This window comes from Lasioglossum baleicum, unplaced genomic scaffold, assembly GCF_051020765.1.
Source record: "Lasioglossum baleicum unplaced genomic scaffold, iyLasBale1 scaffold0107, whole genome shotgun sequence".
NCBI classification, from domain to species: domain Eukaryota; kingdom Metazoa; phylum Arthropoda; class Insecta; order Hymenoptera; family Halictidae; genus Lasioglossum; species Lasioglossum baleicum.
In genome coordinates, this window is record NW_027469167.1 from 1,179 (window position 1) to 25,120 (window position 23,942).

The 23,942-nt window shown below is 44.6% G+C and overlaps 1 protein-coding gene across 1 annotated transcript; it reads left to right on the forward strand.

The window, feature by feature from the left end:
• The first annotated feature begins 2,241 nt into the window (after window positions 1-2,241).
• Window positions 2,242-4,150, forward strand: LOC143219938 (uncharacterized). Its single transcript, XM_076445724.1, has 3 exons — window positions 2,242-2,304; window positions 2,367-2,838; window positions 4,074-4,150. Exons 1-3 carry the CDS (start codon window positions 2,242-2,244, stop codon window positions 4,148-4,150), a joined length of 612 nt encoding a protein of 203 aa, XP_076301839.1.
• Window positions 4,151-23,942: the final 19,792 nt, after the last annotated feature.

Consider the following 23,942-nt stretch of genomic DNA (forward strand, 5'->3'; position numbering starts at 1 on the left):
CTTTTACCGTAAGGATTTAATGTAACCCAGTTCGGAAACTTTTTCGCCCTAAACATTCCCTAGCCGTCGGAACTCTTTTCCAGGAATTAACTGCCCGTGATTTTGCCGTCGGATGCCGAGTCCAGAAATTAACGGCCCGGGTTTTTGCCGTCGGCTGCGGAGTCCGGAAATTAACGGCCCTAGCCTGATTTTTGCCGTCGGATTGAAAATACGGTGCTTTTCAGCCAGAATCAATTCCTATCACCTCTCTAACTTCCACTATTGCCACTTTAACTGAACTGTGTAGCTCGCGGGCGTACCGGAGGCACTCTATCCGCTCGCACCTGCCCTTCACTGCACCCCTCTATCCTTGCTCCTACCACCTGTAGAGCGGCCGGACCCCCACGTACCGCCAAAGAACTGGCCAGGAATCCTTCCACAACCTTAGGTTTTATTTCTAAAACCGGGTGGAGGCTGGTGAGTAGACCGGGGGGAAGCCCGTTCGCCGTTCTCTTCCCTCGCTTTGTTTCCAAAGCCTGGGAGAACCCGGCGGACTCCGCTTCGTTGGACAGTCCCCTGCTTTACTTAAAGGTTCCTTGTCGATACGTAGACGTCCTTGCCTGGTCAGCCAGCTTCCCTCCTACGGATCCCTACAATAGCACCGCACTGCTGCACTATTTAGAACACCGAGAGAGGAGAAAAACACCACTAATAATAATCTCGCCGTAACTAGATTGCCTATGCAATTGAAAAAACCTCTAAAGAATATTCGAAATCTGCGCTAACTCAGCACCTCAACTGCTGAAACCGCTCTGGAGGTCGCAGGGATCATTGCGAGCAGCGTGGCCTTTCGTTATCCCCTCCAGGTCGGCTTTCAAAATAATCGTTGGCAGTTAATTTAGCACGACCTTTCTAATCGTTTGTGTGCTCAACTTGCTGTTTGTCCCCTGTTTATCTCCTCCCTCTGTACGTCCTACTATGACCGTTGGCCTCTGCCTTTCTTTTATGTTAAGAAGACGCTATTCATTTCACTTTTCTTAAATTAAGTAAAATAATCTTACAGGTGGCGATCTCCCTTTCCGCAGGTGTTCTTCGCCGCCCTGCAGTCGCGAGGTCCTCCCCGTTTACATATTAGATTATTCGTTTCGCAACATTAGACCTCCGTTTCTCTATCTCCCGGAGGGGAATTTCTGCTTTTTATCGGTAGGCGAATATTCTTACGGGTAAAGATCTCACGCAACGTGGTGTATCAACTTTCACCTCCCGCGTCCCGTGGATCCTCCCCGTTTACAGTTTAGATTATTCGTCGGCGTTCTTGTTGTACCATATAAACATTGTCCGTTGTCTGGGTCCCTAATGTTTTATACCTTCGAGTACTCCTAACGGTTGAACAAACTCAAGTTCCTACTATTGAGCTGTACCTCTCTTTCCTTCTGTACCGGGTTTTATTCTCGCCCTACTTGTCTCGCTTGTACGGCGCATCTCTGACTTTCGTTTATCTTTCCTTGTTTTGGTCGGTAATTCTCGTATGTCTTTCTTTCTCGACAGATTTCACTAAATCGCCGAAATTTCCTAAACCGTTGGAAATACGAGAAATTATCATAGGGTCGAAACCTGCTAATTTTTCCTTCTTGATTTTTTGCACGCGTTAAAATTTTTTAAAAAGACTTTGTTCTCAAAAAGCGTCTATCCGCCCGAATTCGGTCGCAAAATGCGTGAATTTCCTTATCGGTTCCTGGGGTTCCTCAATAAACTCGTCTAGCCAGGATGGCAAGAGTTTTCCCTATTTCCTTATCCTAATATTTGCGGGTTTACCAATTCCGTTAGTACTAATTGTGTCGACCCGCCATCTTATGCCTGGCTAGCGCCTCGTGTCTGCGCCTGTTCGTTGCAACCGTCTGCACTCGGTACTTTGGCCGTGTGCTCTATTTTACCGATTTTCCGTCGGTAACCGCGCGCTCGCTGTTCGTACGCGGTTCTGGGAATCCTACACTTGTATCATCCGTTTGCCCGGGCATTCGGTTTTTACTCGCCTGCCGTGTAGACAGTACGCATTCTTATTTCGACGTTCTAGCACGTTTGTTTATCCTGTCTATTTCCCAAAGGATCATCTCTAGGCCTAGGTTAGGTCCAAGATTTGTTTCTAGCTAACCGGGGTTATCCTACCTCTTATTTTCCGTCTCGCTATTTTTCTGCTTTTATACCTGGTTTGTGTGTTCACTATTTCTAATTTCTTTTTCTTTCCTAATTACAGTTCACAAGATGTCTCATCCCGAGGATATCCAGGAGCCCGGCTGTTCAGGAGTCTCTCGAGGGTCCCCCCATGTGAGTATCCCTATTGAAGATTTTTACTTTATGTTCAGGTCTTCTAAACCCTTTCCTTTCAGGTTTTGCCTGAACACTTTACTCGCGAGAGAGTACGTGCTATCGTGCACGTTTATTTCCAGAGCGGCTACAGTGCCGCCGGGGCCTTAGAGGCTATTCAGGATGCCTATGCTGCCTATGGGAATTTGGTATCGCGGTCCACTGTGTACGATCTGTTCCACCAGTTTCGTGAGGGCAGAGAGCGGATGACTGACGCACCTCGTCCCGGCCGTCCCAGAGTTGGAGATATGGATTTGGGCTTCCTAAAATCGATCGTGACCCAGGCGCCGCAGATAGGATTGACCGAACTGGCCTCGATCTTCGGCATCGGTCGCACCACTGTGCGTCATCGTTTAAAGGAGATTGGATACCGTAAACGGAGGCCAGTCGGGTATCATTATATGCCTGATGCTGCCGATTTAGACTATCGTGTGGATGTCTGCGTTGGGTTGTTGGGTGCCTACCCTAAACGCAGCCTTCGTCGTATCATCACTTGTGATGAGCGATGGCTAATTTATGAGCGGGACTCTGGTAGGGAGTGGTCCTCCCCTTCGGATCGTGTGGTTCTTCCCAATGCCACCCGACCCGCCCCTCTTCGTGTCTATCTCAGCCTATGGTGGTGCCGAAAGGGGTTGCTCTTAGCTGATATTTCAGAGACCGATGCTGATTTATCTAGTCGAAAACATATTGAGCTTTTCGAGGTTGCTTTGCAAAATTTCTATTCGATGCATCCTCGTTTAGGGAAGAAGAAACCCTATTTACTTCAAGATCTGTGTCCCAGCCATGTATCGGCTTATTCGCGTTCGCATTTTGAAGCGCGCGGGGTTAAGCTGATACCTCACCCTCCTAAATCTCCAGATCTATCTCCCACTGATTATTGGGTATTCCAAAAATATGATGCCTATTCCGCTAAACATAGACGGGGTCGTCAGGATATAAGCGGTCATTTTAGGAAATTCATATATTCCCGGCGGCCCTCTTTTTTTAAGAAAGGGATTGACCTTCTGCCTAAGCGTTGGGAGGCCTGTATTTCACTAGAGGGGCAAGCCGTTCCTTTGCGGCTCGACTAAACGTTTTTCTATTTCCGCTATTTAGTATTTTTGCTTAGGTTTGTATAAGCCCAGCCTCGGATCTCTTACCTATATTTTTCTCTAAACTTCTAACTACTATCATCTTACTTTGTATGTTTCTATTCCAGGTTTATTTTCTCGCTAATGATTACACTATTCTTTTACCACTCGGATTGCATGGCGAAAAAATTGCTATGTCGTATGTTTAGCACGCTGCTTCTATTTCTCTTTTCTATCCTGATGATTTATGTTTACGCTTTCTGTGACTTCCTCTTTAATTTCGACAGTAGGTAGCTTTATTTATGCTAGCATTTCTTTCTGCTGCAATCTATTCGTTTATTAATCTGTAAATTTCTGTTCCAGGTTTATTTTAGTTTGTTCCTGTTAATAGTTACTTTATTAATCTACCAGACATCCAACTATTTTGGTTTCTCTACCCTATCCTACATGGATTCGTGTTTTCCGTTGTCTGTGGTTTTTCCACTTAGTTTCGACTGTGAGTATCTTTCCCCCATATAATTCGTTATTTGCTAACTCCGCCTTGCATATTGTTTTGATAAATTAGATTCACGTTGTCTTTCATGCTATTGTCCTATCGTGAATATGTTTTCCTTCTCTAGCTATGTTTCTAACTGTCTTTTTTCTCTTTTTCTGTTTCAGGTTTATCTCTGAGAAGTAAAACCATCAGGCCAGACTTACTGTTCGAGCGTGTAACATACTCTGCCGGGAATTCCTAATTTTAATTCGTTTTTGTTTTTTTATATAGAGCCGAGTGAATTCTAAGCTAATTATTCCTTATATGCTACCTTACAATAAACTGTTTTCTCGCCCTATTTCGTATTGAATTATTTATTTATTGACCTCGCTTCATCTTTTTCTTGGCTTTACTTCTTCCTATGTATACTTGTTTATCCTATATTTCTATTTCAGATTTAGGCATTTCTACTGTAATTTCTACTTGACACGTCTGTTATTCTATTCTTAATTTTACTTGTTTACGGAAAATACTTTAGTATCAGCTTTGTTTCCGTTCCTTGCCCTAGTCGTGGGTTCCTCCTATCTACGTTATTTTCCATCCTCTATTCCTATTACTTATTGAGTTATTCTACGGTGTCTTTCGTTCTTGTCTCTGGGGTTCGGACCCCTACTAATTCTTACTTTACTATTTCGATCGATGTCGCATTTGTGTTTAACTCGCTAATTAACATTTTCCTATCTAAACGAGAGAGAGATTCTTAAAAACTAGGTGACATTACAATACATACAAAAGCATCCCGACATTTATCTAGTCCGTCATCTTGGTGCCGTTCCCGCGGAGCTGGCAGTCTTATCCCCTGGTGACGCAGCATCTGCTGTTCCAAGGACTATCACCGGTGCGTTTCTCTAGCCGCAGGATTCCGGGCCCGGGTCTGCTCGTAGAGTCCATCGCAGTCCCGTAGTCCCTTGAGCTCTGAGTCGTCTCGGTCACGTCCTCGGGTAGCGATTCCCGTCCCCCGGGCGCCGCTGGCCCCTTCGGTACGGTTCCCTTGTAAATTACCTCCTTTTTTGGTTCCCTCTACCTATTCGAAAAGAACAGAAAGGTTAGAGTCGTTAAGCGCCTCCTCCTCCTGTACCTCTCTCGTCCTTTTACGCTCCTCCTCCTCTTTTTCCTTGAGGACCGAACAGCAGAATTTAGAAAAACTCTTCCAGTATTTCACCTCTTTGGTGATCTTATCCATGACTCCTTTCGTGGAAAAGCTACCGTGTACCATGTCCAGATCTTTCCTCAACGTCTTCCTCTCCTCCTCCCATTTGGAACATTCGAAAAGGGTATGTTCTGGGGTATCTATCTCATCTGCGTGGTACCAGCATCTGTCGCTGTTTGTTTTCCCTATCCTAAACCTGAAACTGTTGAATACCCCGTGGCCTGTGAGGGCCTGCGTGAGGTAGAAGTTAAGGTGGCCATGCTTACAATTTAACCATGCCTCAATATCCGGGAACAGTTTATAAGTCCAGCGACCCACTTTCGCCGAATCCCAAGCATTTTGCCATTCTATAAGAGATTGGCCCTTCGCCTCTTGTTTAAGCCATCTCTTGATGGCTCGTTTTCTGGTTTCCGTTGGTTCCTGTTCTCTTCCTGCGAGAAATTCTGTTATATTTGGGAGGGTTCTCGTTTGTACCGGGATGTCATACATGTCTAGGAACTCTAGTTCCGTCGGTGATAGGTCCCTGTAGTCTCCTTCCTGCATCCTCCTCGCCGTGTTCCGTCTCGGTCTTCTTTCGCTCTCGCCTTCGTTGTTGGAGTCCTCTAAAAACATATTTTCCCATTCAAAAAGATTCGCCCTTTCCCTGATTTTGATATTCCAGGGGGTGACGCCGGTGAGAACGGCCAGAGTCTCGTTTGGGACTGTCCTATATGCAGATGCGACTCTGGCCAGACCCATTCTCTGAGTGCTTCTAAGTATCTGTTTATTGCTACTTATTAAGGCTGCTTCGGCCCAGATGGGTGCCCCGTATAAGACAATCGATTCCAGTATTAGATAGTAGAACCGCCTATAGTTCTGTTTCAGTCCACCCTGATTCGGCATTACCGAAGACAGCGCCGCGATCGTTCTAATCCCTTTGTCGGTCACTTCGTGAATATGTTTCCTAAAATTTCCGTTCCTTTCGAATGTGATTCCCAGGTATTTGAGCCATGCGGCTGGCTGGATATCCACGTCATTGATCCTAAAATAAAAGTCATTTTCTACCCTTTTCTTGTTAGTAAGCATTACCTCGGTTTTTTGGGCGGCCAGCTCGAGGCCTGCGTCCTTCAGCCAGTCTCCGACCTCCTTCGCGACCTGTTCCGTCCTACTCTTGAGGACGCTTATTCTGCTGCTCTCGATCATGATGAGGATGTCATCCGCAAAAGCTCTTACTTTGCATCCTTCTGGCCATTTTCTCCTCAGGAGTCCGTCGTAGACCAGGTTCCAATAGAACGGGCCCAGAACGGAGCCCTGTGGGACCCCCATTTCTGTTTCCAGGGTAATTTCGTGGCCAATCGTACTGAACATGACTTCTCTCTCCTTGAAGTAATCTGAAGTGATCCTTACTAGGTACTCAGGGGTATTTCTTCTTTTTAATTCAGAGATAATTGAGTTCCACTTTAGAGAGTTAAACGCATTTTTTATGTCTAGCGCTACCATTGCGGAGAACCTCTGTTTTTTAATACATCTCTGGATATCTTTCTTGACCTTATCCATTGCATGTATAGTTGACTTTCCTTTCGAAAACCCAAACTGTTCCTTATCGAATGGTTGTTCACCCAGTACCTCGGTGAATCTGCCTTTCACTACATATTCGAACAGTTTCGCGATGGCATTCAGTATACAGATAGGTCTGTAGGCTGAAATAAGAGATGGGTCCTTCCCCGGTTTTCTCAGGAGGACCGTTCTGGCCCTTTTCCATTCCTTCGGTATTTTCCCTCTCCTGAGCAGTCCTGTGAACAAGGCCGCGAAGGGGTTCGGGCTGCACGTGGCCAGTTCTTTAACTATTTCAGGTGACATGCCATCCAAGCCCGCCGCTTTCCTTGGCGTGATTTTTGCTGCCGCTGCTCTTATTTCCCCTATAGTGATTTCAGGGACCGTGAGATCTTCAGTTTCTTCCTCGTCAACCTCAACTCCGTCATCTCTTTCCTCGCTACCCTCCCCCGCTTCTCTGGGCATCCTCGGGAACAGTCCTCTGAGGACCTTTACCGAAAACTCCTTCGTGAGCGTAGCCGGGGGGGTAGTCATTTTAACCTTGCTAATGATAGTCTTATAGGGTTTTCCCCAGACATCGTTGTTAAGTTCATCGCAAAATTCCTTCCACTTCCGTGCCTTGGCCTTGGATATTTTCCGCCTCAGTTCTTTGATGGTATCTCTGTATTGAATTTCCAGGATTTCCAGTTCTTCCGGCCCTTTTCCTTTATTTCTGATCTTGACCCTCTCCCTTTGGATGCTTCTTTTAATGAATCTTGCCGAGTCTCTAATTACTCCGAGTTCTTTCTCCCACCAGACGTTAACTTTCAGGTCGTTCGTATTTTTTGCGTCAAACTTGGGGAGATTTTCATCTAGAACAGAAATAATCGTTTGGAGAAATTTGACCTCATCGCTCTTACCATACATTGCTTTATTGGTTAAGTTTTTCTCCTCTATTATTTTTCCAAACGCTATTTTAAGTGGACCCATCACTTCCTGATTCGTTTTCCATCTCGGCCGAAATGGACATTTCCTCGGAATCTGTGCCTCTGTTTCCATGGTGGTCAGGACATATCTGTGGTCGGAATCAGATTCCAGCTCCAGGACCTGTGATCGAATTTTGGAGTGATTAAAATTTGAGGTAGCCACGAAATCGATATTAGAGGATCGGGACCCGTGCTGAAAGGTAGGTCCTCCCTCTGGCTTGATTGGGTGCAATCCTTGGTTTAGTAGCTCCTCCATAACAACTCTTCCTCTATTGTTCGTTTTAGCCGAGCCCCACAGTATGGAGTGGGCGTTAAAATCTCCTCCCAGAATGATTTTCCTGCCCTCTCTTTTTTTCTTCCCAGCGAATTTCAGGATTTTTTCCAGCCTAGATGAATATTGCGAATCAGTGAGGCTAGGGGAAAGGTAAATACTTACGAACGTGTAGTCTCCTAGCCGGACAGCGGTGAAGTCCTCTTCTCTGGTGTCCTCGTCTTCATATCTGGACAGTCCGTTGCATCCGGTGACCCATATAGCCGTCGTGTTTCCGCTTCCAAAGACCCAGTTACCCGGGTTATGGAGTGGGTCCGCTATCAAGATGATGTCTGCCTTGAGCTCCACCGCCGTCTGTGCTAGGAGATGCTGAGCGTTCCTACAATGATTAAGATTAATCTGCAGTATTTTAGCCGTGAATTTTATTATGTTCTCCTGTTTGTCTCTTCGACAAACTTCTTATATTGCGGGCAGTTCATTGCCCCCGCGATGTGTTCGGCTTTAGCCGCTGAGACCCCTTTTCTGATGCATAGGATGCAGCACCGGGTTGCCGTACAGCCGTTTATACTGTGGCCCACCGTGCTACACCTTCTACAAATCTCGCTGCCGTCGATGCTGGTTTTACAGTCGTACGATGTATGACCGAACTCATGGCATCTAAAACATCTGATTATATTCAGAGCCCTAGCAACTCTACACATGGTGTAGCCTATTTGTAATCGATTACCTTCCCCTAGCGCTCTAGAACTTTCTGCGGGCATTGACACGATCGCTGTTTTCGTGCCCTCAAACGAGCTCCTAAGCGATCTTACTTCTATTTCCGATTCCGCCCATTCGCCTAACTTCATGCTGTCCGCGATCTCTCTTCTTACGTCTTCTTTCTCTAGCGTCGGGTCGAGATCTTTGATTTCCAGCGTGATTTTGGGGGTGAGTTTTTTCACCTGGAATTCTCCTCCTAGCGTGTCTCTCACCGTTTGCTCCATTGCGCTGCAGTTTGAGTCTTTCCTCATCTCTATTATTAGGTCCCCCCCTCTCGACTTCTTCACGGTATGGATACCCTCCATCTTATTTGGGGCCTCCGATTTCAGGGTTTTAAACAGATCCGCGAACGTCCTGTCTTTGGTGGCTTTAACCACGATGGCCTCTAGTTTAGGGGGGAGCGGGCCTTTCCTGGCTTTCATCCTCCTTTCCTCTTCCTTACTCTTCTCTTCCTCTTCTTGTTCCTTCTTCCTTTTCTGTTTTTCCTCCCGTTTCTCCTGTTTTTTCTTTTTTCTTTCTTCTATCTCCCATTCCTCTTCGGACTCGCAATGCTGTTCGGCCGTTCCTTTTCCTACCAATTTACTCTTACTATTTCCCTTACTATAACTTTTCCCCTCTAGCTTATCCCTGATTTCCTTCTCGGGTTTGCCCTCAACTCTATCTCCCCTGTTTCCCCCTATTCTAGTCTCTTCCCTCTGCTTTTTCGTTACCTCCTCGACGTATCTCTGTACAAAACCTGGTGAGCATTGAGTAGCTGTATCCTGGATACGCTTATCCTCCCTAAATTTCCTTATTTTAGCTATTCCCTCGATCGCTTTCGCTGCTATCCACATCGTGGTGATGTGTCTATCGGTTTGAACCGCGCGCGCCTTCGCTTTCCTAATGTCCTCGCCCGGGGCCTGCTGGGTTCTGAGTATCTTGATCGTTTCCGTCGCGGTTCTCCTCCCCCTATTTATTTCCTCTAGCAAGTTATCTACTAATTCTAGAAGGTCCCTTTCCTCTGCCTCATCTTCTACGATCGTAATCTCGTCCCCTTCTCCTTGTCTAGCCTTTTTAGTTAGTTCCGAAACAAATGACCCAGCCTCCGATGCTTCTGTCTCCGACTCGCTATGTTCCCCTCCATCTCTGTCCCTTTTTTGTCCTCTAGGTTCTGGTGTTAGAGGGGACAGAAATACTGCTGGGGAGGCCATTTTATTTTGTTAAACCCCCCCTATGTGGGTGGGTATTCCTGTTAGCCTGACGCAGGGTTATAGGGTTTGGAAATAATGACCCGTATAAAGTTTCCTTTCGAAAGTGTTTTCTCTATATTTAAAATTTCTGTTTGCCGACACAAAACTGACAACCACTGCTCTCTCTCTCTCTCGTTTTATTTACACAGGTAAACTTTATCGCTACACACTAGCCGCACGCGACCTATACAAACTATAACCTAGAAGATATTAAACAAATGAAAAAGCGCTCCTGTCCGGAGGCTTTCCTGCACTCAGATTTTCCGTCCGAGAATTACCGGCCCGCGATTTTCCCGTCGGGGGACGAAACCTCGCCGCAAAACGCTAGCCGCACGCCACTTAAACTAATTTTAAGCCTAACGGAGAAAGGAACAAAATAAAAAAGAAACGCACTCCTGTCCGGAGGTTTTCCCGCGCCCGGATTCTAAATCCGGGAATTAACGGCCCGCGATTTTCCCGTCGGGGGACGCAACCTCGCCTAAGTCCCGCTGTTCGGGAATTTAAGGAATAAGCAAATTTTTGTCCAGAATTTATAGGTACTCACTGTACAGTAGTACTTCTAGTTCTTAGACGTTTTTTCAAAATGCTCAGATTTTGAATTTGAACTTTTCAAAATGTCTCCTGTCCTTGCCTACTCTTCCTCACTGAAGGGCACTCCTTAATTCTTAAAATTACCCGAAAAACTGAAATTAATGGTCCCCGAACTGTCAAAAATTCCCTGGACTTTTACCGTAAGGATTTAATGTAACCCAGTTCGGAAACTTTTTCGCCCTAAACATTCCCTAGCCGTCGGAACTCTTTTCCAGGAATTAACTGCCCGTGATTTTGCCGTCGGATGCCGAGTCCAGAAATTAACGGCCCGGGTTTTTGCCGTCGGCTGCGGAGTCCGGAAATTAACGGCCCTAGCCTGATTTTTGCCGTCGGATTGAAAATACGGTGCTTTTCAGCCAGAATCAATTCCTATCACCTCTCTAACTTCCACTATTGCCACTTTAACTGAACTGTGTAGCTCGCGGGCGTACCGGAGGCACTCTATCCGCTCGCACCTGCCCTTCACTGCACCCCTCTATCCTTGCTCCTACCACCTGTAGAGCGGCCGGACCCCCACGTACCGCCAAAGAACTGGCCAGGAATCCTTCCACAACCTTAGGTTTTATTTCTAAAACCGGGTGGAGGCTGGTGAGTAGACCGGGGGGAAGCCCGTTCGCCGTTCTCTTCCCTCGCTTTGTTTCCAAAGCCTGGGAGAACCCGGCGGACTCCGCTTCGTTGGACAGTCCCCTGCTTTACTTAAAGGTTCCTTGTCGATACGTAGACGTCCTTGCCTGGTCAGCCAGCTTCCCTCCTACGGATCCCTACAATAGCACCGCACTGCTGCACTATTTAGAACACCGAGAGAGGAGAAAAACACCACTAATAATAATCTCGCCGTAACTAGATTGCCTATGCAATTGAAAAAACCTCTAAAGAATATTCGAAATCTGCGCTAACTCAGCACCTCAACTGCTGAAACCGCTCTCCTAACCAACCTAACCTAACCTAACCTAACCAACCTAACCTAACCAACCTAACCTTACGGAGAGTTGTTTCTCTTTATTGTACGTTCTCTACACTAATCTATTAGCTATATTAACAATCTTCGCCTTTTTATCTCTCTCTCTCTCTAGCTTTACAATTTATATTTTTCTAATTATATATCTAAGCTATTTATTTTATTTCTAAATTGTACTCTCCTAGCGGAGTGTTTTCGAACGAGACCCCACTCGATGGGTCTAATTCGTGAAATAAACTTTTTGCTACCTAACCCTTATTTTTTTCTCGCTAGTCTACTTACCCCGAAGGTCTCCTCTCGTTTGAATACCCGCTCGGGGTACTTCCTTAACCGAAAAAAAATTTTCTTAACGAACCTATCTATTTTTTGTGGTAGGCTTACTCACTTTTTTCCCCTCTTTTGTTTGAGTTCCCACTTGAAGTGGTTCAGAGGGAAAATAAGCAAACCGAGCACGCTATCGTGACCGGAAACTTTTTTTGGGAATAAAAAAAAAAAAAAAAAATTTTTTTTCTGTACCCAAAAAAAATTCCGACACTTTTATGGCCCGCGTGTCGCGGGGGCTCTCTGCGAGTTTTATAAAAAATTTGAATTTACCAAATGATGGGTCACTCTTACTGTCTGTTAGCAGTCTCACTTGGATTCACACAAACCCCGTTGACTCTGTCTCGCTTTCTCTTAAGGATTTCGGAAAATGCTCGGAAATGTAGAAGTTTTCCTACCCTAACCGGTCTCTCAGACAACTAGTTTGAGTCCGATTCTTTCAAAAAATAACTGAATCGGCTTCTTATAGCCTTCCCTTTCTTTTGTCCTGTCTACTTTTCTAATTTTCTAATCTTTCCTTTTCTTTTTCAGATCCCGGCTTGCGACCTGCCACGTGCCCCGGCAGCCGAAGAAGACCGCGTAATGGCGGCCCTCCGAGCACGTGTTGAAAATTATCGCTCTTACTTCTAATTCTATTCTAGCCTACTGTCTAATAAACACACGCACTTAAACACTACACCAATCACCGTTCTTAATTATTGTACCTAAACTGTATAACTAAACTATTTAATGAATCTGTTTATTCTTCACTCTAGTCAGTTTATTTTAACCTTTCCCTTCACTTCGACAAGATGGCCGAATCTACGAGAAATCCCGTTAAAATACACCGGACTACTTCCCAGAAGATTACCTAACCGACTGAATTTGAAACCGTTGGAACGTTGAACCGGCCCTCTAGTTCCCCTTCTTTCCGAGGAACGTTCGTCCCCTAGTGCTCTTACCGCCTTGTTGTTATCTCTAGTGAATTTCTCTTTGTTCCGTTAGTACGCGTGTACTTCGTTTCGTTGGTCAGAGGACGCGGTTGAGGATAGTCAATATCGTGTCGAATTTACATTTGCTTCTACCATCTATATTCTTTATGCATTCCCTGTTTAAGTCAGAGGTCGAGTCAACTGTTACGTCTTTCTATCTATATACATTATAAAATCTATGGTCAAAATCAAATCTTATTTCTATCACCTCATCCCCGTCCTCCGATCAAATCTCCGCACCGCGTTTACATGTTCTAATGGAAACACTATTTGTAAGTATATCTAAGAGTTATTTTCGCCATCCGCAATCTGCCCGGTTACCATTGTCGGTACAGTAGGTCTCTATATTCTGAGTGTAGAACTTCTTGATCGTCTTTGGTTCAAATCTTTTATAAACTATTCTTATCTAATTACAGCTTAGTTCGCTCCTATTGAACTACTACATAGTTATCTTTAATTTTTTTTTTTTCTTTTTTTTTTCCTTTTAACCTAATAGCTAGAGAGAGATTATTGTTCCGCTTATAATGTGCGAAATCTATTTCGGCTTGTTACCTTAACAGTTTTTCCTGGATTTTATGCACAGGATTTCTAATTCTTTCTTTCTTCTTTTTCCGTTTCTTCGTGTTCATTCATGCTGCTGCTGGCTGGTGTCGCCGATGAGGGTGGATTCCATCTGCGCCGAGGTGAGTGGGCTTTCTTTCAGGTTGCAAGCCTCCAGGGCCGGGTCCGCTCGTGGAGCCTTTCGCAGTCCCTTTGACTCCAGCCTTCGATCCTTCTCCACGTCTCTCCTTCGCAGCTACTCTCCTCCCCTCCTTCGGAGATCCTTTCAGCCGTTTAGCCCTTCCTTCGAGAAATTTTGGACGTCCTTGAGTCTATTTTAAGTAGAAAGAAAAGACAAGTCTATAGTTTCTACATTTCCTTCTTCTTCTTTTTCCCTCGTTCTTAATCTTTCCTCTTCTTCTTTTGCTCTGAGAATATTTGAGCAGAATTTGGAAAAACTGCTCCAATACTTAGCCTTTTTTAATATCTTCGTCATCAGTTCTTGCGGTTGTACAGTTCCCGTTACGATATCCAGTTCATCCCTCAGGATGGTCCTCTCCTCCTCCCAGTGTTGGCAGTGGAACAAGGTGTGCTCCGGTGAGTCCTCCGTGTCTGGGTGGAACCAACAGCCGCTACTTTCAGCTTTTCCGATTCTGTGTCTAAATTTATTAAAGACACCATGACCTGTCATGGCTTGTGTGATGTAGAAGTTTAAACTCCCGTGTTTCCTATTGGTCCATTGCTCAATGTTCGGGATCAGGCTGTATGTCCATCTTCCTACGTTAGCGTTTGTCCATTCATTTTGCCACTGTTCCAGTGATCTTTCCGCGGCTTCTTTTTTAAGCCATCTTCTGACTGCTCTTTTCCTCACTTCAACGGGTTCTTCTGCCTCTCTAGTTCTCAAGAATTCCCCTAAATTCGGGATTCTTGTTCTCTCCTGGGAGAAAGAGAAATTTTGAAGTTCTCTGAGCTCTAAAACTTCTGGCGAAGCGTCCCTATAATATCCTTCCGGGTGTCTTCTAACGGTGTTCCTTCGCGGTCTGGAAACTACCTCGATTGTTGGTGCTGTTCCGTGAGCCACTTCCCATTGTAGGAGATTTTCTCTCTCTCGTATTTTTATGTTCCATGGAACAACTCCGGTAAGAACGGCTAGGGTTTCCATTGGTACCGTCCTGTAGGCAGAGGCGACTCTTGCCAACCCTAGCCTTTGTGTGCTTCGCAAGATTTTCCAGTTCGCGTCTATTCTGGCCGCCTCCGCCCAGATCGGTGCCCCATATAAAACTATTGCTTCTAAGACCATATAGTACAATCGTCTGGCGTTGTGTCTCAGTCCTCCCTGGTTGGTCATTAGCCTTGATAAGGCCGCCATCACTTTTACGCCCTTATCCGTTGTTCCTTGAATATGTTGTCTGAATTGCCTTCTGCAATCAAATTCCACGCCTAGGTACCTCAGCGTCTGGGCCGGTTGAATATCCACACCATCAAACCTGAAAACGAAGTTATTAGGAATTCGTTTCTTGTTGGTAAACATTACTTCAGTTTTTTGCAAAGCTAATTCCAATCCTGCACTCTTCAGCCAGTTGTTGACTTCTTTAGCAACCATCTCTGCTCTTAATTTCAGGTTCTGGATTCTGCTACTTTCCACTAGGATTAAGATATCGTCCGCAAATGCGATGACCGAGCATCCCTTTGGCCAGGTAATCCTCAGTAAGCCATCGTACACGATGTTCCAGAAGAAGGGTCCCAAAACCGAGCCCTGCGGGACCCCCATCTCCGCTTCCAGGATCGTTTCCTGTCCGACAGTGCTGCAGTAGATTTTCCTGTTTTTAAAATAATTAGCTGTTATTTTCTGTAAATACTCAGGGATGTTCCTTCTTCTCAGCTCGCTCAGGATCTGGTTCCACCTAAGAGTGTTGAAAGCATTTTTGATGTCTAATGCGATCATCGCCGAGTACCTTTGTCTGTCAACGCAGCTTTTGATTCTCTTGTTAACCTCGTTCATGGCGTGTACGGTAGACTTTCCCTTTGTGAAGCCGAATTGCTCTGCTTCAAAAGGATTTTCCCCCAGGGCATTTATGAACCTTTCCTTTAGAACGTATTCTAAGAGTTTAGAGATTGCATCTATAATGCATATCGGCCTATAAGCGGAGACGAGGGTTGGGTCCTTCCCTGGCTTTCGTAGCAGAACCGTCCTTGCCATCTTCCATCTATCTGGGATTTCTCCCCTTCGAAGAATTCCAGTGAGTAATGCCGCAAAGGCATCAGGTCTGAGGAGTGCAAATTCCTTGATTATAATAGGGGGTATCCCGTCCAGTCCCGCGGCTTTCTTTGGGGCTATTTTGGACGCTGCCTGTCTAATCTCCATTTCGCTAACTTCCTGGACGATCATTTCGGTGTCGTCTGAGCTTTCTTCTAGCTGTTGATTTTGCCTTCCTATAACTTCTTCTTCTATTACCTCCTCTGGTAGCCTTGGAAAGAGGCCATTCAGAACTCTGTCCATGAATTCCCCGGATAGAGTTGCCGGCGGTGTTGTTGCCTTAACCTTATTCATGACGTTCTTATAAGGCTTGCCCCAGACATCTTTATTAATTTCCTCGCAGAACTCTAGCCACTTTTCTTCCTTTGCTTTAGCAATTTTACTCCTTAGTTCCTTTATTGTGGCCTTGTAGAGGGTTTCCAGGATCATTAGGTCTACCTTACTTTTGCCTCTATTTTTGATTTTGCTTCTCTCTCTTTGCATCCTTCTTTTGATCTTCCTGGCTTTGTTCCTTAGGGTGGCTAGGTCCTCTTGCCACCAGGAATTAATTTTCTGGTCTTTTTTGTCTTCGTTGTTACTTGTTTTCTCCAGCTTCAAATCTAAAACAAAGTTTATTAAGGCTAGGAATTTCTCTTCGTCTTCTTTACCGTAATATTCCCTATGACCTAGGTTTTCCTCTTCGATTTTCCTGGAGAATTCTATTTTGGCTCTTTCCAGGGATTCGGCATTGGTTTTCCATTTGGGTTTGAAGGCCTCTTTTTTCAGGATACTGTTCTCCATCTCGATGGTCGTGAGGATATATCTGTGATCGGAATCCGATTCGATATCAAGCACCTGTGAAGTAGCTCGCGAGTTAATGAACGATGACATTGCAAGAAAATCAACATTTGAGGATCTTGCCCCGTGGACGAAAGTAGGTCCTCCGCTCGGTTTAAGCGGGTGAATTCCTAGTCTCCATAGCTCCTCCAGCACTTTTCGTCCTCTCTCGTTAGTGGTTCCAGAGCCCCATGTTGTAGCATGGGCATTAAAGTCTCCTCCAATCAGTATTTTTCTTCCTTCGTTTTTACTTCTTTTTAAGTACAGCATCACTCGTTCCAGTCTAGCAGAATATTCTTCATTAGATACGCTGGGTGAGAGGTATATACTCACTATAACGTATTCTCCCAACTGGACGGCGGTAAAGTCCTCTTCCTTTCTATCGGCGTCCTCGTATCTGGCTAAGCCGTTCAGACCCGTGACCCAGATCGCGGTTCTGTTATCCTTCCCGAAGATCCATTGGCCAGGGTTGAGAAGCGGGTCCGCTATGAGAACTACATCCGCCATCAGCTCCACCGCCGTCTGAGCCAGGAGATGTTGCGCACTTCTGCAATGGTTAACGTTTATCTGTAATATTTTGAGCTTACAATCCATTTTTAGTTTATTTTCTACTATTCGCCTCCTCTATGTATTTCTTATACTGTGGGCAGTTGACGGCGCCAGCTACATGTTCGGCCCTTGATGCCGGTATGCCAGCTCTAGTGCATAGGACGCAACGTCTGGTTGCATTGCACCCGTTAATTTGATGGCCCTCGATGCCGCATCTTCTGCATAGTTCTCTCCCGTTTATATTTTCTTTGCAGTTGTAGGTCAAATGTCCAAATGCGTGGCATTTGAAGCATCTCACTATGTTCGCGGTTCTATTCACTCTGCATATAGTGAATCCTATTTTTATTCTGTTCTCCTCACCCAGTTTATTCACTATATCCGCCGGAATTGCTACTATTGCTGTCTTTGTCCCGCCGAAACCAAATCTAAGGGACTTAACTTCGATTTCAGATTCTGTCAGTTCCCCTACGTCGGTGTTTTTGGCTATTTCTTTCCTAATCTCGTCTTTGTCCATGGTGGGATCTAGGTCTTTAATCTCTAGGAGGGTCTTCGGCGATAGCTTTCTTACTGAAATATCGCTGCCTAACGTTGCCCTCACTGTGTTCTCCATAGCCATAGAATTGCTGTTTTTCTCTAACTCAATGATCAAATCTCCTCCTCGGGACCTTCTCACTGTCTGGATTCCCCCCATCTTATCCGCCGCGTCGGTTTTCAACTTCTTGAAGAGATCGGCGAACGTTTTTTCGGTCGTAGCTTTGACTATTATCGCGTCCGATTTGGGAGGAGGAGGGGGTTTCCTACTTCTTTTTAATCTATCCTCTTCTTTCTTCTTATTCCTTTCCTCTTCTAACTTCCTATTCTCTATCTCTCTTGCTTTTTTCTTTTCTTCTTCCTTTTGTCTCCTACTAACAACTACTTCGTACTCGGCATCCTCATTTAGGGAGTCCGAGTCCTCTTCTCTCTCTGTTCTATTTCCTTTATTATTTTTCTTTTTCTTGCCTATCTTTTTCTCGCTTTGCCTGTCGTAAACTTTTCCGCTCTCTTTTTTCTCTGTTATCTTCCTATTTCGCTCTACTTCCTTTCCTACCGCCATTGATCGACTGATAAACGCCGGAGAGCATTGGGAATGCTTGCTCCTAGAGATAAGTTTATCCCTCACTTTCAACTCTAAATTCTCTATAAGTAGTTCTACGGCCTTAGATAGGTAGCAGGCAGCTTCTAGGCTCCTTTCCATCTGCATAGCTCTTACCTTAACCTGCTGAAAATTTTCCTGTGCCTCCCCTCTTTTTATTGCTCCTATAATCCCATTGACATCTTTCCTAGATTTATTAAAAGTGCTCGTAAGAAGTCTAACATAGTCTATCAGCTCTCTTTCATCCTTATACGCTTTCTCCTCGATCACAAGAATTTCTCCTTCTTCATCGCTATCTCTAACCTCTCCTATATAGATGCTTTTATTCAAATTTTCTACTATTTCATTTCTGCTCTTTTTGTTACTATTTGCCTGCAAGCCTTCCGAATTTCCTGTCTCCGGGTTCGCTATGTGCCCTCCACTACTCCCCGGGATATCGTCCTCATTCATTTTTCTTTTCGCCCCGTATGGAGGGATTTCTGCTATCGGAAAATAAATAGCGTTCTCGTTGTTCGGAGTTCCGTACTCCGGTGAATACGGATCCGTAGGATTCATTTACAGAACTTCTTTGGGATCGCTAGGTCTCATTTGGGTACACTAAATAAATGTTTCTCTCTATATTTGTTCCTTACGGAGAGTTGTTTCTCTTTATTGTACGTTCTCTACACTAATCTATTAGCTATATTAACAATCTTCGCCTTTTTATCTCTCTCTCTCTCTAGCTTTACAATTTATATTTTTCTAATTATATATCTAAGCTATTTATTTTATTTCTAAATTGTACTCTCCTAGCGGAGTGTTTTCGAACGAGACCCCACTCGATGGGTCTAATTCGTGAAATAAACTTTTTGCTACCTAACCCTTATTTTTTTCTCGCTAGTCTACTTACCCCGAAGGTCTCCTCTCGTTTGAATACCCGCTCGGGGTACTTCCTTAACCGAAAAAAAATTTTCTTAACGAACCTATCTATTTTTTGTGGTAGGCTTACTCACTTTTTTCCCCTCTTTTGTTTGAGTTCCCACTTGAAGTGGTTCAGAGGGAAAATAAGCAAACCGAGCACGCTATCGTGACCGGAAACTTTTTTTGGGAATAAAAAAAAAAAAAAAATTTTTTTTCTGTACCCAAAAAAAATTCCGACACTTTTATGGCCCGCGTGTCGCGGGGGCTCTCTGCGAGTTTTATAAAAAATTTGAATTTACCAAATGATGGGTCACTCTTACTGTCTGTTAGCAGTCTCACTTGGATTCACACAAACCCCGTTGACTCTGTCTCGCTTTCTCTTAAGGATTTCGGAAAATGCTCGGAAATGTAGAAGTTTTCCTACCCTAACCGGTCTCTCAGACAACTAGTTTGAGTCCGATTCTTTCAAAAAATAACTGAATCGGCTTCTTATAGCCTTCCCTTTCTTTTGTCCTGTCTACTTTTCTAATTTTCTAATCTTTCCTTTTCTTTTTCAGATCCCGGCTTGCGACCTGCCACGTGCCCCGGCAGCCGAAGAAGACCGCGTAATGGCGGCCCTCCGAGCACGTGTTGAAAATTATCGCTCTTACTTCTAATTCTATTCTAGCCTACTGTCTAATAAACACACGCACTTAAACACTACACCAATCACCGTTCTTAATTATTGTACCTAAACTGTATAACTAAACTATTTAATGAATCTGTTTATTCTTCACTCTAGTCAGTTTATTTTAACCTTTCCCTTCACTTCGACAAGATGGCCGAATCTACGAGAAATCCCGTTAAAATACACCGGACTACTTCCCAGAAGATTACCTAACCGACTGAATTTGAAACCGTTGGAACGTTGAACCGGCCCTCTAGTTCCCCTTCTTTCCGAGGAACGTTCGTCCCCTAGTGCTCTTACCGCCTTGTTGTTATCTCTAGTGAATTTCTCTTTGTTCCGTTAGTACGCGTGTACTTCGTTTCGTTGGTCAGAGGACGCGGTTGAGGATAGTCAATATCGTGTCGAATTTACATTTGCTTCTACCATCTATATTCTTTATGCATTCCCTGTTTAAGTCAGAGGTCGAGTCAACTGTTACGTCTTTCTATCTATATACATTATAAAATCTATGGTCAAAATCAAATCTTATTTCTATCACCTCATCCCCGTCCTCCGATCAAATCTCCGCACCGCGTTTACATGTTCTAATGGAAACACTATTTGTAAGTATATCTAAGAGTTATTTTCGCCATCCGCAATCTGCCCGGTTACCATTGTCGGTACAGTAGGTCTCTATATTCTGAGTGTAGAACTTCTTGATCGTCTTTGGTTCAAATCTTTTATAAACTATTCTTATCTAATTACAGCTTAGTTCGCTCCTATTGAACTACTACATAGTTATCTTTAATTTTTTTTTTTTCTTTTTTTTTTCCTTTTAACCTAATAGCTAGAGAGAGATTATTGTTCCGCTTATAATGTGCGAAATCTATTTCGGCTTGTTACCTTAACAGTTTTTCCTGGATTTTATGCACAGGATTTCTAATTCTTTCTTTCTTCTTTTTCCGTTTCTTCGTGTTCATTCATGCTGCTGCTGGCTGGTGTCGCCGATGAGGGTGGATTCCATCTGCGCCGAGGTGAGTGGGCTTTCTTTCAGGTTGCAAGCCTCCAGGGCCGGGTCCGCTCGTGGAGCCTTTCGCAGTCCCTTTGACTCCAGCCTTCGATCCTTCTCCACGTCTCTCCTTCGCAGCTACTCTCCTCCCCTCCTTCGGAGATCCTTTCAGCCGTTTAGCCCTTCCTTCGAGAAATTTTGGACGTCCTTGAGTCTATTTTAAGTAGAAAGAAAAGACAAGTCTATAGTTTCTACATTTCCTTCTTCTTCTTTTTCCCTCGTTCTTAATCTTTCCTCTTCTTCTTTTGCTCTGAGAATATTTGAGCAGAATTTGGAAAAACTGCTCCAATACTTAGCCTTTTTTAATATCTTCGTCATCAGTTCTTGCGGTTGTACAGTTCCCGTTACGATATCCAGTTCATCCCTCAGGATGGTCCTCTCCTCCTCCCAGTGTTGGCAGTGGAACAAGGTGTGCTCCGGTGAGTCCTCCGTGTCTGGGTGGAACCAACAGCCGCTACTTTCAGCTTTTCCGATTCTGTGTCTAAATTTATTAAAGACACCATGACCTGTCATGGCTTGTGTGATGTAGAAGTTTAAACTCCCGTGTTTCCTATTGGTCCATTGCTCAATGTTCGGGATCAGGCTGTATGTCCATCTTCCTACGTTAGCGTTTGTCCATTCATTTTGCCACTGTTCCAGTGATCTTTCCGCGGCTTCTTTTTTAAGCCATCTTCTGACTGCTCTTTTCCTCACTTCAACGGGTTCTTCTGCCTCTCTAGTTCTCAAGAATTCCCCTAAATTCGGGATTCTTGTTCTCTCCTGGGAGAAAGAGAAATTTTGAAGTTCTCTGAGCTCTAAAACTTCTGGCGAAGCGTCCCTATAATATCCTTCCGGGTGTCTTCTAACGGTGTTCCTTCGCGGTCTGGAAACTACCTCGATTGTTGGTGCTGTTCCGTGAGCCACTTCCCATTGTAGGAGATTTTCTCTCTCTCGTATTTTTATGTTCCATGGAACAACTCCGGTAAGAACGGCTAGGGTTTCCATTGGTACCGTCCTGTAGGCAGAGGCGACTCTTGCCAACCCTAGCCTTTGTGTGCTTCGCAAGATTTTCCAGTTCGCGTCTATTCTGGCCGCCTCCGCCCAGATCGGTGCCCCATATAAAACTATTGCTTCTAAGACCATATAGTACAATCGTCTGGCGTTGTGTCTCAGTCCTCCCTGGTTGGTCATTAGCCTTGATAAGGCCGCCATCACTTTTACGCCCTTATCCGTTGTTCCTTGAATATGTTGTCTGAATTGCCTTCTGCAATCAAATTCCACGCCTAGGTACCTCAGCGTCTGGGCCGGTTGAATATCCACACCATCAAACCTGAAAACGAAGTTATTAGGAATTCGTTTCTTGTTGGTAAACATTACTTCAGTTTTTTGCAAAGCTAATTCCAATCCTGCACTCTTCAGCCAGTTGTTGACTTCTTTAGCAACCATCTCTGCTCTTAATTTCAGGTTCTGGATTCTGCTACTTTCCACTAGGATTAAGATATCGTCCGCAAATGCGATGACCGAGCATCCCTTTGGCCAGGTAATCCTCAGTAAGCCATCGTACACGATGTTCCAGAAGAAGGGTCCCAAAACCGAGCCCTGCGGGACCCCCATCTCCGCTTCCAGGATCGTTTCCTGTCCGACAGTGCTGCAGTAGATTTTCCTGTTTTTAAAATAATTAGCTGTTATTTTCTGTAAATACTCAGGGATGTTCCTTCTTCTCAGCTCGCTCAGGATCTGGTTCCACCTAAGAGTGTTGAAAGCATTTTTGATGTCTAATGCGATCATCGCCGAGTACCTTTGTCTGTCAACGCAGCTTTTGATTCTCTTGTTAACCTCGTTCATGGCGTGTACGGTAGACTTTCCCTTTGTGAAGCCGAATTGCTCTGCTTCAAAAGGATTTTCCCCCAGGGCATTTATGAACCTTTCCTTTAGAACGTATTCTAAGAGTTTAGAGATTGCATCTATAATGCATATCGGCCTATAAGCGGAGACGAGGGTTGGGTCCTTCCCTGGCTTTCGTAGCAGAACCGTCCTTGCCATCTTCCATCTATCTGGGATTTCTCCCCTTCGAAGAATTCCAGTGAGTAATGCCGCAAAGGCATCAGGTCTGAGGAGTGCAAATTCCTTGATTATAATAGGGGGTATCCCGTCCAGTCCCGCGGCTTTCTTTGGGGCTATTTTGGACGCTGCCTGTCTAATCTCCATTTCGCTAACTTCCTGGACGATCATTTCGGTGTCGTCTGAGCTTTCTTCTAGCTGTTGATTTTGCCTTCCTATAACTTCTTCTTCTATTACCTCCTCTGGTAGCCTTGGAAAGAGGCCATTCAGAACTCTGTCCATGAATTCCCCGGATAGAGTTGCCGGCGGTGTTGTTGCCTTAACCTTATTCATGACGTTCTTATAAGGCTTGCCCCAGACATCTTTATTAATTTCCTCGCAGAACTCTAGCCACTTTTCTTCCTTTGCTTTAGCAATTTTACTCCTTAGTTCCTTTATTGTGGCCTTGTAGAGGGTTTCCAGGATCATTAGGTCTACCTTACTTTTGCCTCTATTTTTGATTTTGCTTCTCTCTCTTTGCATCCTTCTTTTGATCTTCCTGGCTTTGTTCCTTAGGGTGGCTAGGTCCTCTTGCCACCAGGAATTAATTTTCTGGTCTTTTTTGTCTTCGTTGTTACTTGTTTTCTCCAGCTTCAAATCTAAAACAAAGTTTATTAAGGCTAGGAATTTCTCTTCGTCTTCTTTACCGTAATATTCCCTATGACCTAGGTTTTCCTCTTCGATTTTCCTGGAGAATTCTATTTTGGCTCTTTCCAGGGATTCGGCATTGGTTTTCCATTTGGGTTTGAAGGCCTCTTTTTTCAGGATACTGTTCTCCATCTCGATGGTCGTGAGGATATATCTGTGATCGGAATCCGATTCGATATCAAGCACCTGTGAAGTAGCTCGCGAGTTAATGAACGATGACATTGCAAGAAAATCAACATTTGAGGATCTTGCCCCGTGGACGAAAGTAGGTCCTCCGCTCGGTTTAAGCGGGTGAATTCCTAGTCTCCATAGCTCCTCCAGCACTTTTCGTCCTCTCTCGTTAGTGGTTCCAGAGCCCCATGTTGTAGCATGGGCATTAAAGTCTCCTCCAATCAGTATTTTTCTTCCTTCGTTTTTACTTCTTTTTAAGTACAGCATCACTCGTTCCAGTCTAGCAGAATATTCTTCATTAGATACGCTGGGTGAGAGGTATATACTCACTATAACGTATTCTCCCAACTGGACGGCGGTAAAGTCCTCTTCCTTTCTATCGGCGTCCTCGTATCTGGCTAAGCCGTTCAGACCCGTGACCCAGATCGCGGTTCTGTTA